General features: G+C 34.9%; 2 protein-coding genes across 2 annotated transcripts in view; one reads left to right on the forward strand and one right to left on the reverse strand.

Annotated features, from left to right (window-relative positions):
- Positions 1-17,913, forward strand: part of LOC114334606 (Golgi pH regulator) — a 36,742-nt gene that overhangs the window by 14,678 nt on the left and 4,151 nt on the right. Inside the window, exons 6-7 of the mRNA XM_028284682.1 lie at positions 3,000-3,181; positions 3,237-3,422. Of these exons, the coding sequence (XP_028140483.1) occupies positions 3,000-3,181; positions 3,237-3,422 (368 nt within the window). The remainder of the gene's footprint in view (positions 1-2,999; positions 3,182-3,236; positions 3,423-17,913) is intronic.
- LOC126887067 (uncharacterized) lies at positions 12,300-17,327 on the reverse strand. Its single transcript, XM_050654406.1, has 2 exons — positions 16,899-17,327; positions 12,300-16,337 (listed from the first exon to the last, which is right to left on the reverse strand). Exon 2 carries the CDS (start codon positions 13,848-13,850, stop codon positions 12,453-12,455), a length of 1,398 nt encoding a protein of 465 aa, XP_050510363.1. The 5' UTR covers positions 13,851-16,337; positions 16,899-17,327; the 3' UTR covers positions 12,300-12,452.

Genomic DNA, 17,913 nt, shown 5'->3' on the forward strand with positions numbered 1-17,913 from the left:
GTTATTACTGTCTTTTCTGCCATGATCCATGTTTCTATGCCATATGTTTCTATTGGTCGTATGATACTTTTATATATTTTAAACTTTATTTCCCTGTAGATGTAGATCTACACTAGAGAAAAGTATACTTTGTTAGCAAGCATTATACTGACTTTGTCGAATTTCGCACTTCAATATTTGCCTTGCCTGTTGTCAATTTCTGCAAGTTTCCTTGCTTGTATTAGGGAAATTAGTGCTTTAGTTTTAACTAGGTTGACGGCTAGCCTCATGTCTTTTGAATTTTCTTCAAGCTCCATATAAATTTTGCCAATTTACTTGGTCTACCAAAATCTCGCATAATTAAGTATATCTTATCTTTGTTTATGTTGTCACATGCTTGTGGAAAATCTACAAAGATTTGGTACATATCTATGTATGTCGTGGTCCAAGGCTAATATTTGTTGTATGTTGAATAGCTGGTCAATAGTAGACAGTCCTGGTATTTTCCTATGAATTGCTCCGTGAAGGGACGTTAGGGGCTGTCCATTAATCACGTGAGGCTCGAAATGTGGGGAGGGTTCCATAAAAAATCACGAAACATCAAAGGGGGGAGGGGGGGTCTAGTAATAATATCACGTGTATTTATTTTTTAAGGAAAATGTCCGAAACTCAACTGAAAAGTGGCGTTACATGTATTTATTTTTTCGTCAAATGCACACAAAAATCGAAAGTGTCATTGGTGTGACTGATAAAAAAAAATCATTTATCATTCTAATATTATATAAACCAACGACACATTAATTTTCTTTGGTTCGACCCAAATTTCTGTAGCGACATGGGATACTTTACATGGTAATTATTTTAAGTGCTTAGATAAGAAAGGACTCTTTACGAATTCTTTTGTTTTGAATGCACCACCAGATGTTTCCACTTAGGAATACTGGTCAGGACTCTGCCGTCTTCGATATGGGCTTTTAGTCTTAACATAATATACATTTGTAATATGTATTATACCTACTATCTGATAAATTGGTAAAGTAGTGTAAGTTATTCTGTTGTTTTGGCACTGAATATCTACGAATCTAAGAATCGGAGTATCGGAGGCACAGTTCTTCTTGGATCTTAACAATAGAGTATTTGACATATTCAAACATATGTTTATTGTTACAAAATTTTGTACAGGGTGATCAAAATATTATACCATTCTATTAACAAATTCACTATTTTATCTCATGTATCAATACTTCAAAAGTATTGCCCATGCCCTACACAACTTTGTCAAGCATGATCTAGAGCAATTTTATCTGTACAAATGCACCTGGTATAAGCGCCTTCAATCGCGCTGAGAGAAGAATGGCGCCTTTCAACCGGGAATTATCTGAACTTACACTTTCGCATGATTCTTATGGAACCCATTTGGATGAACAATGGAGAACAAAAGATTTAATGAATGAAAAAAAAAAAGAACTTTCAGAAGGCTGGTGAAGTTTTCTCAGAAGTATGGAGTAATATGGTTATTGACGGCCATGGCGTCGTAGCAGAGTATGTCAAGCCAGATAACATTGTTGAAAGTTTTATTCCAGATCTGTCTTCCCAGCAGTGGTATAGCGAGCATGTGTGAGAAAGTCAATATTTGCTTTAGGTATATAATATGCGGATAATACGATTCATTCTTTCGGAACGCTTTGTTATACCTCCTTACCCGATTTTGCAGTCGTCCGGTGACCTATATATTCCAGAGCCTCAAGAGCATGATGACAAGATCTATCATGCTCCATTTCTTCTGCTACGGTCTTCTGTACAAAGAAAAAAGCTAAATGGCATGTGAATACCTACTTGTCACAAGCAATTGAATCTGAGCACACTCTAGAGATGCACAATGTTCGTCTTTCCTGCATCGTCACGCGACGATCGGACGGTAGATCGAGAGCACTCGAGAGAGATACTCTGCGTAGTGCGCGAAAATAATGACGCCGTGTGGCTTGATGAAACTGATGTTGATCTTCAACAAAGCACTGTGCCAACAACGCAACAACTGACTTGCTAGATGCTTATCCAGTTATTGGTGTTGAAGAAAGTCTTGTTCATTAGTGATCCGAGGATACCGTACATTAAATAATGTTTATGTATAATACATTTAGTATTTAAAACTAATTTAGTACAAAAATGTTTTTCGCTTTTTTTTCATTATTTTTGTCAGTCAAAAACAACCTGCAACCTTTCTGTCTACCTCTAAACATTATTGTAGTCTTAAATTTTTTATAAAAAAATTAGATGATACTTATCTACCTGCTATACGTATATTTTGTAGATATTAAAAAAATAGATTTTTTGTCCTAAAAAATACACGTGATGTAGGAGGGGGGGCAAGTCTTAAACCTCACCATGTATCACCAATGGGGAGGGGGGTTTAAAAATGTCGAAAAAAAATCACGTGATTAATGGACGGCCCCTTATCTCCTGTTTATGATCCACATAAACACCTTATAGCTCACACATAGTAAGGATATCCTTCGGCAGTTTTTGTAGCTGAGATTGCCTCCCTTCTTATGGATTGGGCATATAATTGCTTTTTTCCAACCTCCCGGAATTTCTTATAAGTTCCACATCTGTTCTTAGTTTATGAAATTTATCATTGTGTGCCCTCCAATTTTAAGAAGTTCAGCTGGTATGTTGTGAATATCTGGGGCTTTATTATCGGTATGCATTATTTCCTGTCTTGTGGGTGGATATGTTAATTCATTACTCTGGTTCTGAACTGTTACCTCGATATCTGATACTGCATGGGCTTTTTGTATGCACTTGTTCTGTTAGCAGACCCTCGAAATAGTTTTTCCAGTCTGCTTTTATTGCTGCATCGCCACTGATATTGTGTCCTTCACTATTTCTTAATGATTTTTACATATTATTACACATGATATATTATAACCCCTTTAGGAGCATCTCTGCACAAGCTAATTTTGAGTATGATAGTTATGTTGCTATTCTTTTTTTTTTCAATTGCGGTTTTTGACTTACAGATATTTCTCAACTTCGATTGGAAACAGAAGGATTGGAAGCTTTAAGTAGAACGTTGTTCTTAGAAGTCCACGAAAACAGAAATATGTTGGAAAGAATAGAGTGGTCGAAAACATGGAAAGGCATATATTTTAATTTTCTCGGATACATCTTTTCTGGGTACTGCCTATGGAAAATATTCATTGTAAGCAAATCCGATTGTTTTTCCCTATTTCTTGACTACTTTTTTTAATTTTTAGTGTACAATTAATATTGTATTTGACAGAGTAGGGAAGAAGGACCCAGTCACAAGGGGAATTGAGATAGCCATACATTGGATGGGTTGGAACTTTGACGTAGACTTCTGGTCACAACAGGTTTCCTTTTATCTGGTTGGTTGTATTGTAGTGACTTCTATCAGAGGCTTCATAATTACTTTAACAAAGGTAAGAGGTATATACATACAAGCTAATTACTGTCATTTATCATATTGTTATCTTTGTTTATTGTATTCTATTGCTATTGGAAAAATTCCAGGGCTTTAATACCCCTGAAGAGAAAAGTACTTTAAAAGCGTGTAAAGCATTTATGCCTGGTTTTACCAACAAATCTTAAGCTCCAGCTTAGCCCAGCTCAACGTAGGGCCGCTAATTATCACTTACGCTCAAGATAGGGCCGCTAATTATCACTTACGTTCATCATTCTCTTTGCCTTATCCCTATGCGGGGTCGGCTTCCCTAATTGCATTTCTCCATACAATTTTATCTTGGGTCGTATCAATGTTAATCCCCTTTACCAACATGTCCTGCCTTATCGTCTCCCCCAGGTCTTCTTTGGTCTTCCTCTCCTACTCCTTCCAGGAATCTGCACTTCAGCTATTCTTCGTATTGGGTGATTAACGTCTCGACGTTGAACATGACCAAACCATCTTAACATATGCTCTCTCATTTTGTCATCAATTGGTGTCACACCTAGACTTCCCCTAATATACTCATTTCTAATTTTATCCTTCTTTGTCACTCCACTCATCTATCTAAGCATTCTCATTTCCGCCACATGCATTCGTTGTTCCTCTTTCTTTTTCACTGCCCAACATTCAGTTCCGTGCATCATAGCCGGTCTTATGGCTGTTTTATAGAATTTTCCCTTCAGCTTCGTTGGAATTTTTTTGTCACACAACACACTGTAACAACTAGCTGATGATTTTCTGTTGGAGTGAATGAAAAGGGAGTGGTAAACTCCAACAGAAGTAGTAAAAAGAAGAAGATCTACTTAATGTAGCCAAAGGACAAAAATGTGTGGCTTCTCCGTTGAAGAAGCTGGAGTAACTAAAATACAACTTTGTAGTAGTATTTGTATGGAAGGATGCCAAGACAAAGAATATCGAATTGATACAGGACTAGAGATGAGAAATCATTAATAGATAGATATAACTTGAATGGCTAGCTAAATATGTATGAGAAGGGCCACTTGACACTCAAGGAAGGATTCGGCCAATTTGCACGGCTATTTTTGGCCAGACAATAGATTAAAGGAAGTGACAATGATGGCTCGAAAAGAAGATATGAAGATAATGTTCAGAAAATAGATAGAGTAAATATAATAATATACTGAAAATAGAATGAATTTTTGGGCGCCAGAAGAAGGATAACTAGGTTAACGCTCTTCCAGGTATTCTACGCTGCTATAGAGTATGTTAAATTTGTAGTACAAGTATGTGAAAAGTTATTAAAGATTATTAAATTATAAAATATACTACTAAAAATAAAGGAGTAATAAGAAAAAAAATCACAATAAATGTATATTTATTGAATGTAACTACTAGATCTTTTTAACAATCTCTGAGTTAGGACAAGTAACTAGTGTGTAACTCTAACATGACAGGAAAAAGTGATACTAGTGAAAGTCAATTACAAAATCATCATACAACTATGATCTAAGAATACTCTTTATAAGGTTAGAAAAACTGACTACGGGTACCTCTAATACAGGAAGTACAACTTACAACTAGGTTAGTAGAACCCTCACCAAATAATAATTGTACGTTTATAATACGTACACCTTAATTAAATACTACCTGATACTATATATAACATATAAATACCTCACTGTGAGTGGGACAGGCACAAGCCTTATTGAATAAATAAACCTACGAGTGGATACACAGATCCTTTTCCTAACTCGTGGTTTATAATAGTAATAATAACAAGTGAAACCAAAAACTAATCTGAGGGATTAGAATCCAGAAGTTCATATGAATTTAATAAATTAAAGTTAAAGTTAAATAAAGTTAATAAGTTAAAGTTAAGTAAAGTTAATAAGTTCAAGTTAAATAAAGTTAATAATTACAATTTTGACTAATATGTGAAGTTAATTTTTAAAAATTTAATTAAACATATACTAAAATAATGGAATGAGTTTAAATAATTATACAAAAGTGGAACACAGCCTAAAAATAATCAAGATAAGAGTACCGACTACTATTATCAGGGAAAATATCTGAGCTCAGAAATTTATACCTTTATAGATTGCAGAGTGTTGGGGAACGCTATCAATTAAATATTATGTTGTAAAGAAAAAAAAACCTATAAAAAATATAAAGCAGGAAAAATGTGTGTGCAATTGAACTATAAAAAAAAATGTACTAAATATCACAAAACCAGTCTGTCTTTAATAAGAGCACAGTAAATGTTCCCAAACAAACCACTCTTTCCTAATCTTGAAGTTGATGTAATGAGCACCCAAGGGTGCTAACTCTCGCTAGCAGCTGTCCTGCTGGAGGTACAGGAGAGGAAGACTAGTAGAAAGCAGCTGAAGGTACTCAAAACTGTTGGAAAGCAGCTGGAGGTACTCAAAAAAAGAAAATGTGGAAATAATCCAGGCTGGTCGCCTATTGATTGTTTCTCTCTGTGTGGTCTGGCCTTGGTGTTGTTGTAGGGTGGCTTTAAGATTTCATGGTAGGTGCTAAAAAAAACACAGTGTGGTGTTACTACCAATCTACCAATGTCAAAAAAAAGAAGCAAGAGATACGAGGAGGTGTTTTTATTCCTATGGGAATAAGAAGAAATAGGTCATTAAGTCCAAAAACTTGAATGACTAGACAGCTTGACCTTTTATCAGGTTGCTATCAGATGACCTTGGTCAAATAACACAAGTAATTTCCAATTGAAATACAAAATATAATTACTGTGAAAGAATATTTTATTATAATATATACACCGGTATATAGATATATTATACAAGGATGAAATATAGTAAGACTAAGCGATGGATACTTATTTGATCATCGTTCAAAAGATAGGAGTTCTGTAGACTTGAAAGGAATATAAAAAATGGAGTTTAAATTAGCTCTATTTTCCAACTGGAAGCACAAATTAACAACGAATATTGAATTATCTCTAGATGAGTTTGATCCATGAAAATAAAACATAAAAACCATGAAAATAGACTATGTGAAACTTAGTTAGCAAATGTCAAGGACTTCCAAAATGGCTGAATAAAATACTTAATAAAATGTGTATTTACCGGGGTAGAACTCATTGGATATAGTATGCTCTAAAATTCTTCAAATCCACTGCTGCTGGATAACTTCACTATACTTTTATTGTAATATTTAATCAATTTGGAACTGAGAATTAGAGGTGAATAATTGAGTCTAATGACCCCGCACACTACGATTCAGACCGAACACTCGAGAAACAATGGCAATCCAAGGCTCACGTTCACAGCTGAATCCTTCGTACCCCTCGACTAAGCATTGGCTGTCAAAGTGGGGAAACCAATGTTGCCACGTTTTAAATGTGACGTCATCAAGCATTTAAAAATTCTGAGATGGGTTTAAGTTCTATTTGAATAAACATTGAAAGAAAATAATTCTGAAAATAATTAAATAATATTTTGGATAGTTAAATAATATCTTCCCATCAATAATCGATTCTATAAGGGGCGGAACGTCACATTCCCTTTCAACCACCAGAAAAAAATTTTATTTAAAAAAAATTTTTTTTTTTTTTTTCAAAATATTAAACTAGAGTAGTAGTGCTTAGTGTATCATTCCCCGTTGATTCGCAAGATTACAAATAATCACCACTAATAATCAAGGGAAAGTAGGATGGTCACTGCAGCAAATAACGGAAATTGCAAAATATGACCCGAAGTCCTAGTAAAAGTGCTAAAGATGAGACATAATTTATAATGACAAATAAGTGTCGAATTGGCAGTAAATCCAAAGTTGAACTATCCATGGACATCAGATTTATAAGGAGTATATCCAAGGACGAACAACCAGGCAAAGGTGAGAGCCAATTCATACCATAACGCAAGTACATATACTAAAGTCACCAATGAAATCAATAACTATAATAAGTGAAGAATCAAACACTCAATCCTAAATTGGACTAGCAATGGACACCAGATTCGTAATAGCATATCCAGAGAAGAACAACTAGGAATATTTATAGAATAATTTTCACCAATACCAACTAATATAAATAGTGAACATACCAAAGGAATGCAAACACATTAACCAAAATAACTGTGGAATCAGACACTCAATCCAAAGTCAGACTATCAATGGACAACAGATTCACAAAAGCATATCCAATGAAGAACGACCAGGAAGATTTATGGACCAATTCACATCCATACTAAATCATATAAATAAATTAGGTCTACGTACACCCACATCCGGTAATACGAACCTATACAACCAAATAAACAAAATAAGTGAAGAATCGGACACTTAATCCAAAATCGGACTAGCAATGGACACCAGATTTATAGGAGCATATCCAAAGAAGAACGATCAGGAAGATTTATGGACCAATTCTCACTAATACTAAATAACTAACTAAATTAGCTCTAGATCTACCCTCATCCGGTAATATGAGCCTATCGAAACTAAATAGTAAAAATAAAGGATGAACTTATAAGTTCTATGACTCCATGGTAAATACAAAATATGACGGGAACGAGCTCCCAATCTTTCATAAGACTGTATATTCATGTGAACATACATAGGATTATCCAGGAGATATTCCTGAATCTAAGCAACAATTAATGCCTAAGGAAAGAAGAGGGAATCTACTAAAAAGAAAATCAATAATTTGTCCCAGTGGGTTAATCACTAACATTACGACTCTACGTCTATGGAAAGTCAAGCATCAATATACTATGAACTAAGAGACATAAAATAAGCAAACTAGACTTCCCTATTATCGTGTGAAAATGTGCCTGGAATATTTGGAACAATTGCACAAGAATGGTTAGGAAGTGTTGTACACCATTTCCCAACCAGAAATATTATCATGGATAAACATCTGCCTACTCTGACAAGAAAGACATGGATTACGAAATCGGATAGCAGTGATCAGTTGCTGAACTTCGAACCCACGTATTCACCAACTTTGAGCATTAACAGACTAGTTCATAAGAAGAAATATGAAGGACTCAAGAATTCATTTATAAATCAAAATTCCAAATTCATTCCAGAATCATCCTGTGGAGGAAGTAAGAATCCGAATTAATATAAAGTATTTAAGGTACCTGTGACAAATATCAATAAAGTAACCCAATAACAAATTAACAACCACAACTTCTTTCCAATATGGCAAATCCAATGACATGATATAAAAACAATAAAAAAAAAATAATAGGTATGTAATCAAATATCCAAGATATAACACATAATCTAAGATATGGTAGTGTAACATAGCTCCATCTATATTAAGCAAGAATACTTGTATGAGCCCACACATCCAAATATCTTAATATATAATAATCAACAGCCCTTTTATTCTGAGAGGTTGAGTACAAAACTAAGAGTACAAGTGGAGGTTATTAACTTGGTAATACTACTGGCTGGATTAGTATTTGAGAATATTTGTCGATAATGACTCAAATGCAATCTATAATACAAAAAAATAATAATAAACTCATACAAGCGGTATTACACAAGAATTCGGTACCTAATAACTAATACGTGAGAAATCATCAAGCCATGCCGAAGGATAAAAATTGCTATGGTCAGGCATTATCTGGTGATTAACAATTTAAACTAAAATACTATACCATAATAAAACTAATTAAAGGCAAACACAGGAAGATATTAGCTTAAACAACCCTGTTAAGCTAATCTTCTTCCGATGAAGTTGAAGAATCCACATCGTCCATGGTGTTGTCAGGCAGTAAATCCTTTACATGAAATTGACCAATTCGCTTATTAGTCGAATTGTCCTTTAATTCATAAATCAAAGGAGATATTACCCTTGAGACAGTACATGGGACATATTTCTGGCAAAACTTTGCAGAAATGGCATCACCCTTATTGGATTTGACAAAATTGCGCTTTAAGACTCGATCACCAACAAAGAATCGCAGATCTCGTTTCCTCAAATTATAGTGCTGCTGGTTCCTTAGGTAAGAAGTTTTTAACTTCTTCCTAATGTCTGCGAAAATATGAGGTAACGTCTGGAGATCATCTAAGCGATGAAGTTTCTCAGATATTTGAGGAAGATTTTCGGAATTGTCTGAAATTACACCAAAATAATCACCTGATAAAGCCACATTCCTACCAAAATTCAAATATGCTGGAGAGCACTGGGTAACTTCATGGACAGAAGTCCTTATGGCTTGAGCTATGGAATGAATATATTGATCCCAAGCTCTGTGATCAGGGTAAGTATAGGACCTTAGAGCTGTGACAATACTGCGATTTACTCTCTCAGTATGATTTGCTTGTGGATGGTAGGCAGCATTATAAAAGGTCTTTTGAACCTTATATTTAGCTAGAAGATCTTTAAAGGCCTTCGATACAAACTGAGGACCGTTGTCACATGACACAATTTGAGGAACACCATACACCAAAAAGACTTGTTCCTCCAAATATTTTAAAATTGCTGGAGTTGTGGCCTGGCGAAGGGGACAAACTAAAGGAAATTTAGTGAAATAATCCACAACTACCAGGCAATAGGTATTACCCTTGTAACTCCGAGGATAAGGTCCAATGAGATCCATTGAGATCATCTGCCAGGGAAAATTTATGTTCCTGAAGGAACCCATAAGTCCAGCCTGTGGTAGGTTACTTGGTTTACAAGTAGCACAAACCATGCATTTAGAAATGTACCTTTTTATAGACTTCCGCATACCAGGCCAATAATATAATTCGGCAATACGGTGATAAGTCTTATAAAAACCAAAATGACCCGCCGTAACTTCATCATGAAACATATGCAGAATATTTTCCCTATTTGGCGTAGGTACAACTATTTTCCACTCCGACATATTGGATAAGGACTCTATCGGACTTAAGATGTGTTTGTACAGAATATTATTCTCTACCTTAAAATCAGGATATTTTTGTGGGTCTTGAGTGACCCTATCAATCATATTCTGATACCACATATCAGGACTTAAAGAGGACAGATCTAGGACATTAATATCATGGACACGTGAAAGAGCATCTGCGACCACTACCCCGTTTGCCTTTCTATGGACAATCTTATATGAATAGGCAGCCAGTTTGCATATCCATCGAGAAAGCCTCTGTGAAGGGTTTTTCATACTATGAAGCCATACTAAGGAACTATGATCAGTAATTATAGTGAAATTACGACCTTCCAGATAATAACGAAAAGCTTCTAACCCATGGATGATAGCTAAGAGTTCTTTCTCCGTAGTTGAATAGTTTTTCTGGGCCTTGTTCAACTTCTTACTAGTGTACGCTATGGGGTGTTCGGAGCCATCTTTCAACTGAAATAATACGCCTCCAGAAGCTGTATTAGAGCAATCTGTCATTAGATAAAAATGCTCATCAAAATTAGGTGACATCATAACCGGAGCGCTCGTTAAAGCATCTTTAACGCGCCTAAAAGCTTCGTCAGCCTCAGGAGTCCAAGTAATGGTCTGTCCCTTTTTCCTGTTCTTCAAAAGATCAGTAAGAGGTGACAACAAAGTAGAGTAGGACGGTACAAATCGCCGATAATAGCCACACATTCCCAATATCCTACGGACTTGGGTGGTGGTCTTTGGTATAGGAAAATTTTTGATAGCAACTATTTTCTCAGGATCAGTCCTCAGCCCCTGGTTATCCACAACATAACCCAAGAACTTAAGACTAGGGCGACAAAACTGACATTTATCCAGATTGACCGTTAGATTAGCTTCCTTAAGACGTAAAAATAACTTATCTAAAATTTCCATATGAAGGGAAAAATCAGGAGTGACAACCAAAATATCGTCTAAATAATAGAAAACATAGGGCTCTAACGGTGGACCAATGACTAAATCCATCAGACGACACATTGTCTGAGGAGCAGAAACAAGACCGAAAGGCATGGTGACAAACTGGAATAATCCTTTACCACTGACAGCAAAAGCAGTATACTTCTTGCTCTCTTCACTCAGTGGGATCTGTAGGAAGGCCTTAGACAAATCAATAGAAGAGATGTATTTGGCATTCTGAAGTTTGCTCAAAATCACATCTATTCTGGGGATAGGATAAGCATCCCTGTTAGTTGTGATACTGTTTAGTTTTCGACCGTCAAAGCAGATCCTGAAGGATCCATCCTTCTTCTTCGTTAACCAGAGCGGAGAACAGTAGGACGATGTTGAAGGTTCTATGATATTTAAAGCAAGCATCGAATCTACTTCCTTTTCTAAATCTGCCTGCCAGGCTTGAGGTATGGGGTACTGATATAATCTGAAAGGAGTGGGATTTCCCACTTCGATAGTGTGAGAGATTAACGACGTACGACCTAGTTTGTCTTTTGAAGAAAGAGTAGTAAATTTAGAGATCATACTCTCTAATTGCCTTTGTTCAGAGCTTGATAAACTAGCAAAATCGTGAATAGCACTAAGGGTAGATAAATTAAATTCAGATATGGAAAAAGAAAAATCAGAACAACTTAAGGTACTATTGAAAGCATTGAAAAAGTCCATACCTAAAATTATAGAATTCTGCACGGAAGGAATAACATAAAATGTAATTTCCCTACATAAATCTGCCACTGTGATTTTAATTTGGAGTTTGCCCGTAATGGACTGAACTGTACCATCTGCAGTAGATACTTGCAAAGATGAAATGGGCATAATGGGAATACTAGAATTTTTCAATAAATTTAACGAATGTGCCCCTATCAATGAAATATTAGAGCCACTATCTAACAAAGCTAAACACGATTGTCCTAAAATTTGAATAGGAAGATATGGCCTATTATCATTTTGTTTCCTAACTAATAACGAATTAATATCTAGATCTAAAGTATTTGGTTGTCTACAACCGTTATATGGAACTAACCCAGACGTATCATCATCATTAACAAAACTAGAATCTAATATAGATAATGGAACCACATTACTATCACAATTATTATTGTTACGTTGAACACTACCAATCAAAGAAGCGTTTGTAAATGACCATCTGTGATCATTTGAATCAAGCGAATCTAACGTATTATCTATAGAAATAAATTTCTGGTTTAATTTTGTTTTGTGGTGTGTGCTGCTTTCTTGAACGACACCCCTTTCCCTTTTCGTGAAGATGGGTTTGGGTTGCTGGATGTGCTTGGTCCAGCAGTTTCGTTTGACGATGGGGTTTGATTCCCTGATTGGATGTTGGACGGAGAAACGTTCAGGGGACGGACCTCCGACGTGTCGTTTCCCGAACACTTAGAACAGTTTCTTTTAAGGGTGTTCTCTCGGCCACAACCATGGCAGAAAATACGATTTTGAGGAATCCCACAATTGTAAAATGGGTGACCAGGCTGATCACAATTCCAGCAGACAAGAGAACTAACAACCGAAACATTATGTTCATGACCCTTATTTAGCCAAGAACGTTGCCTAAAGGAAGTTGGCTGAGAAGAAGAGTTAGAAGAGGATCGAGATGTGGATGGAGGTTGAGAAGACCAGGATAACGTTTCCTCCAAACGTTTGCATTTTATAGTAAGGTCATCAATGTTCTGAATGTCCATAAGAGCTAATTGTTGATGATAAAAGGGCAATAGACATTTAAGGATGATTTTAATTTTAGCTAAATCTGACAAAGGAGTGTCTAAACGACTACACATACCTAATATAGTATTAATAAACATAGTAACAGATTCCCCAGGTTTCTGCTTATGATTCTTAATTTGATCTAATAAATCATCCTGGAATGAATACGGAAGAAAATCCGACTTCAACTTTTTAATCAGATCAGACCAACAAGAAAAATTACCCCTGTTATTCATAAACCATGTAAAAGCGGTCCCGGTGAACAACTCAGCAGAAGCAGCAAACAAATCCTCTTCAGAAACACCTCTAGATATTCGAAGACATTCAACCCTTTCTAAAAATGACATCACATCAGTGTGCTGTTTTTCACCTGAAAATGAAATACCCCATTTGTGTACTTGAACAGGTTTGGAGTACGTAAAGCTAGGTACATTGACTGAAGCATTAGGAGTAGAGGTAGCAATGGGATTAACTCTAGAATCAAGTTCACCCTCTAGTGTTAATATTTTAAGAGAAACAGACCTCTTGAACGGTTCCTGTTCTTCAGAAGGACAGTGTAGCAAGTGTACACGGGCAGAAATATGGCCTAGACGAGATGTTAATCGCGCATACTCTGTATCCTTTACAGTTCCCCTAAACTTTTCGATTTTTTTAGACAAGCTGTCCAATGTTTCAGTGATTCCTTTTTGTTGTTCCTCAAAAGGAAGGGATACAGCTGAAATTTGGAGAAAACTTCTATTGCCAGCTTCTTGTTTCAAAGCACCTCTCAAAAGATTGCGTTTTTTATCGACAGTTGTCGACTCCTCTGGCATTATGTCCCGAATCTTTAATTCATAATCCAATTCATCCACCAGAAGATGTTCAGCTTTAAAAGCACACATGATGAGAGCAAAGTTATTGACAAATAGTCCAAAGAACAGAAATATGAAAAATATGAAAATATGAAAGTTTGCACGCAAAATATATATAATATAAACCGAGAAAATATCAGCAACACACCAACAAAATCAAAATAGCCAGCAAAAAAAAAAAATATATATATAATGCAGTATATAATCTAATAAATAAGATCAAATAAATATATAAGATCAAATAAATGGATAAATAATCCAATAAATATTGTATACTCAAGTAAACCTACTACCTAAATACTGGAAGTAAATTTTTTTATTTATATGTAACTTACCACCACTCTAGAAAAAATATATATCTATAATAATAATAATAATAATCAACACTTAGTTGTACCTCCAACTATACCACTATTGACTGAAGAAATAAAATTGTTATATGAATTATATTATTAATAGCAATATTAAATATAAGTTCCCAATAAAAATTCAAAATCTAACCCAGAATGTAAGCTGCACAAACATATACTATAATGAGGTCCCAAAATATAAACAAAAATCAAAACAGCGTTTAAGAATACCTGATATGTATCAGAAATTAAAAATAAAATAAATAAGTAACAATATGTGTATAGGATACCAAACGGAAATAACAAAGAGATTTCAGATAAAAGAGAAGAATTGACCTAAATGAATACTGTCTCAGACCAAAAATAAAGCCCCACGTTGGGCGCCAATGTAACAACTAGCTGATGATTTTCTGTTGGAGTGAATGAAAAGGGAGTGGTAAACTCCAACAGAAGTAGTAAAAAGAAGAAGATCTACTTAATGTAGCCAAAGGACAAAAATGTGTGGCTTCTCCGTTGAAGAAGCTGGAGTAACTAAAATACAACTTTGTAGTAGTATTTGTATGGAAGGATGCCAAGACAAAGAATATCGAATTGATACAGGACTAGAGATGAGAAATCATTAATAGATAGATATAACTTGAATGGCTAGCTAAATATGTATGAGAAGGGCCACTTGACACTCAAGGAAGGATTCGGCCAATTTGCACGGCTATTTTTGGCCAGACAATAGATTAAAGGAAGTGACAATGATGGCTCGAAAAGAAGATATGAAGATAATGTTCAGAAAATAGATAGAGTAAATATAATAATATACTGAAAATAGAATGAATTTTTGGGCGCCAGAAGAAGGATAACTAGGTTAACGCTCTTCCAGGTATTCTACGCTGCTATAGAGTATGTTAAATTTGTAGTACAAGTATGTGAAAAGTTATTAAAGATTATTAAATTATAAAATATACTACTAAAAATAAAGGAGTAATAAGAAAAAAAATCACAATAAATGTATATTTATTGAATGTAACTACTAGATCTTTTTAACAATCTCTGAGTTAGGACAAGTAACTAGTGTGTAACTCTAACATGACAGGAAAAAGTGATACTAGTGAAAGTCAATTACAAAATCATCATACAACTATGATCTAAGAATACTCTTTATAAGGTTAGAAAAACTGACTACGGGTACCTCTAATACAGGAAGTACAACTTACAACTAGGTTAGTAGAACCCTCACCAAATAATAATTGTACGTTTATAATACGTACACCTTAATTAAATACTACCTGATACTATATATAACATATAAATACCTCACTGTGAGTGGGACAGGCACAAGCCTTATTGAATAAATAAACCTACGAGTGGATACACAGATCCTTTTCCTAACTCGTGGTTTATAATAGTAATAATAACAAGTGAAACCAAAAACTAATCTGAGGGATTAGAATCCAGAAGTTCATATGAATTTAATAAATTAAAGTTAAAGTTAAATAAAGTTAATAAGTTAAAGTTAAGTAAAGTTAATAAGTTCAAGTTAAATAAAGTTAATAATTACAATTTTGACTAATATGTGAAGTTAATTTTTAAAAATTTAATTAAACATATACTAAAATAATGGAATGAGTTTAAATAATTATACAAAAGTGGAACACAGCCTAAAAATAATCAAGATAAGAGTACCGACTACTATTATCAGGGAAAATATCTGAGCTCAGAAATTTATACCTTTATAGATTGCAGAGTGTTGGGGAACGCTATCAATTAAATATTATGTTGTAAAGAAAAAAAAACCTATAAAAAATATAAAGCAGGAAAAATGTGTGTGCAATTGAACTATAAAAAAAAATGTACTAAATATCACAAAACCAGTCTGTCTTTAATAAGAGCACAGTAAATGTTCCCAAACAAACCACTCTTTCCTAATCTTGAAGTTGATGTAATGAGCACCCAAGGGTGCTAACTCTCGCTAGCAGCTGTCCTGCTGGAGGTACAGGAGAGGAAGACTAGTAGAAAGCAGCTGAAGGTACTCAAAACTGTTGGAAAGCAGCTGGAGGTACTCAAAAAAAGAAAATGTGGAAATAATCCAGGCTGGTCGCCTATTGATTGTTTCTCTCTGTGTGGTCTGGCCTTGGTGTTGTTGTAGGGTGGCTTTAAGATTTCATGGTAGGTGCTAAAAAAAACACAGTGTGGTGTTACTACCAATCTACCAATGTCAAAAAAAAGAAGCAAGAGATACGAGGAGGTGTTTTTATTCCTATGGGAATAAGAAGAAATAGGTCATTAAGTCCAAAAACTTGAATGACTAGACAGCTTGACCTTTTATCAGGTTGCTATCAGATGACCTTGGTCAAATAACACAAGTAATTTCCAATTGAAATACAAAATATAATTACTGTGAAAGAATATTTTATTATAATATATACACCGGTATATAGATATATTATACAAGGATGAAATATAGTAAGACTAAGCGATGGATACTTATTTGATCATCGTTCAAAAGATAGGAGTTCTGTAGACTTGAAAGGAATATAAAAAATGGAGTTTAAATTAGCTCTATTTTCCAACTGGAAGCACAAATTAACAACGAATATTGAATTATCTCTAGATGAGTTTGATCCATGAAAATAAAACATAAAAACCATGAAAATAGACTATGTGAAACTTAGTTAGCAAATGTCAAGGACTTCCAAAATGGCTGAATAAAATACTTAATAAAATGTGTATTTACCGGGGTAGAACTCATTGGATATAGTATGCTCTAAAATTCTTCAAATCCACTGCTGCTGGATAACTTCACTATACTTTTATTGTAATATTTAATCAATTTGGAACTGAGAATTAGAGGTGAATAATTGAGTCTAATGACCCCGCACACTACGATTCAGACCGAACACTCGAGAAACAATGGCAATCCAAGGCTCACGTTCACAGCTGAATCCTTCGTACCCCTCGACTAAGCATTGGCTGTCAAAGTGGGGAAACCAATGTTGCCACGTTTTAAATGTGACGTCATCAAGCATTTAAAAATTCTGAGATGGGTTTAAGTTCTATTTGAATAAACATTGAAAGAAAATAATTCTGAAAATAATTAAATAATATTTTGGATAGTTAAATAATATCTTCCCATCAATAATCGATTCTATAAGGGGCGGAACGTCACAACACCACTCGCTTCTTTCCACTTCATCCATCCAGCCCTAATTCTACTGCATGCTGCATACTGCTTGTCTCCACTGTTCCAGTTTTTATTCTAAGTCTCTTTCACTATTTGCTATTAACACTACATCATCAGCATACATTAGGCACCATGGAATACTACCCTGTAGTTTCGCTGTTATCTGGCCCAAAACTAATGAGAATAAATAAGGACTAAGCACCGAGCCTTGGTGCAATCCTACTTTCACCTGAAATTTGTCAGTCTCTCCCACACCTGTTCTAACACTAGTCGTTACTCCCTCATACATATCATACACAATCTTTACATATTCGCCAGGGACTCCTTTCTTATTGAGTGCCCACCACAGAATCTCTCGAGGAACTCTATCATAACGTTTCTCAAGATCAATGAATACCATATATGAGCGTTGGTCTCTTTATTCCTGCATTTTTCCATCAGTTGCCTTACATTGAAAATTGCATCTATTGTTGATCTGCCCTGCATAAAGCCAAATTGATTATCGGATATTTCGGTTTCTTCACGTATCCGTCTATCAATTACTCTCTCCCATATTTTCATGGTGTGG

This window comes from Diabrotica virgifera, chromosome 1, assembly GCF_917563875.1.
Source record: "Diabrotica virgifera virgifera chromosome 1, PGI_DIABVI_V3a".
NCBI classification, from domain to species: Eukaryota; Metazoa; Arthropoda; class Insecta; order Coleoptera; family Chrysomelidae; genus Diabrotica; species Diabrotica virgifera.

Excerpts from the sequence above, each read along its gene's own strand:
- LOC126887067 (XM_050654406.1), bottom strand. The coding sequence starts at position 13,850 with ATGTGTGCTTTTAAAGCTGAACATCTTCTGGTGGATGAATTGGATTAT.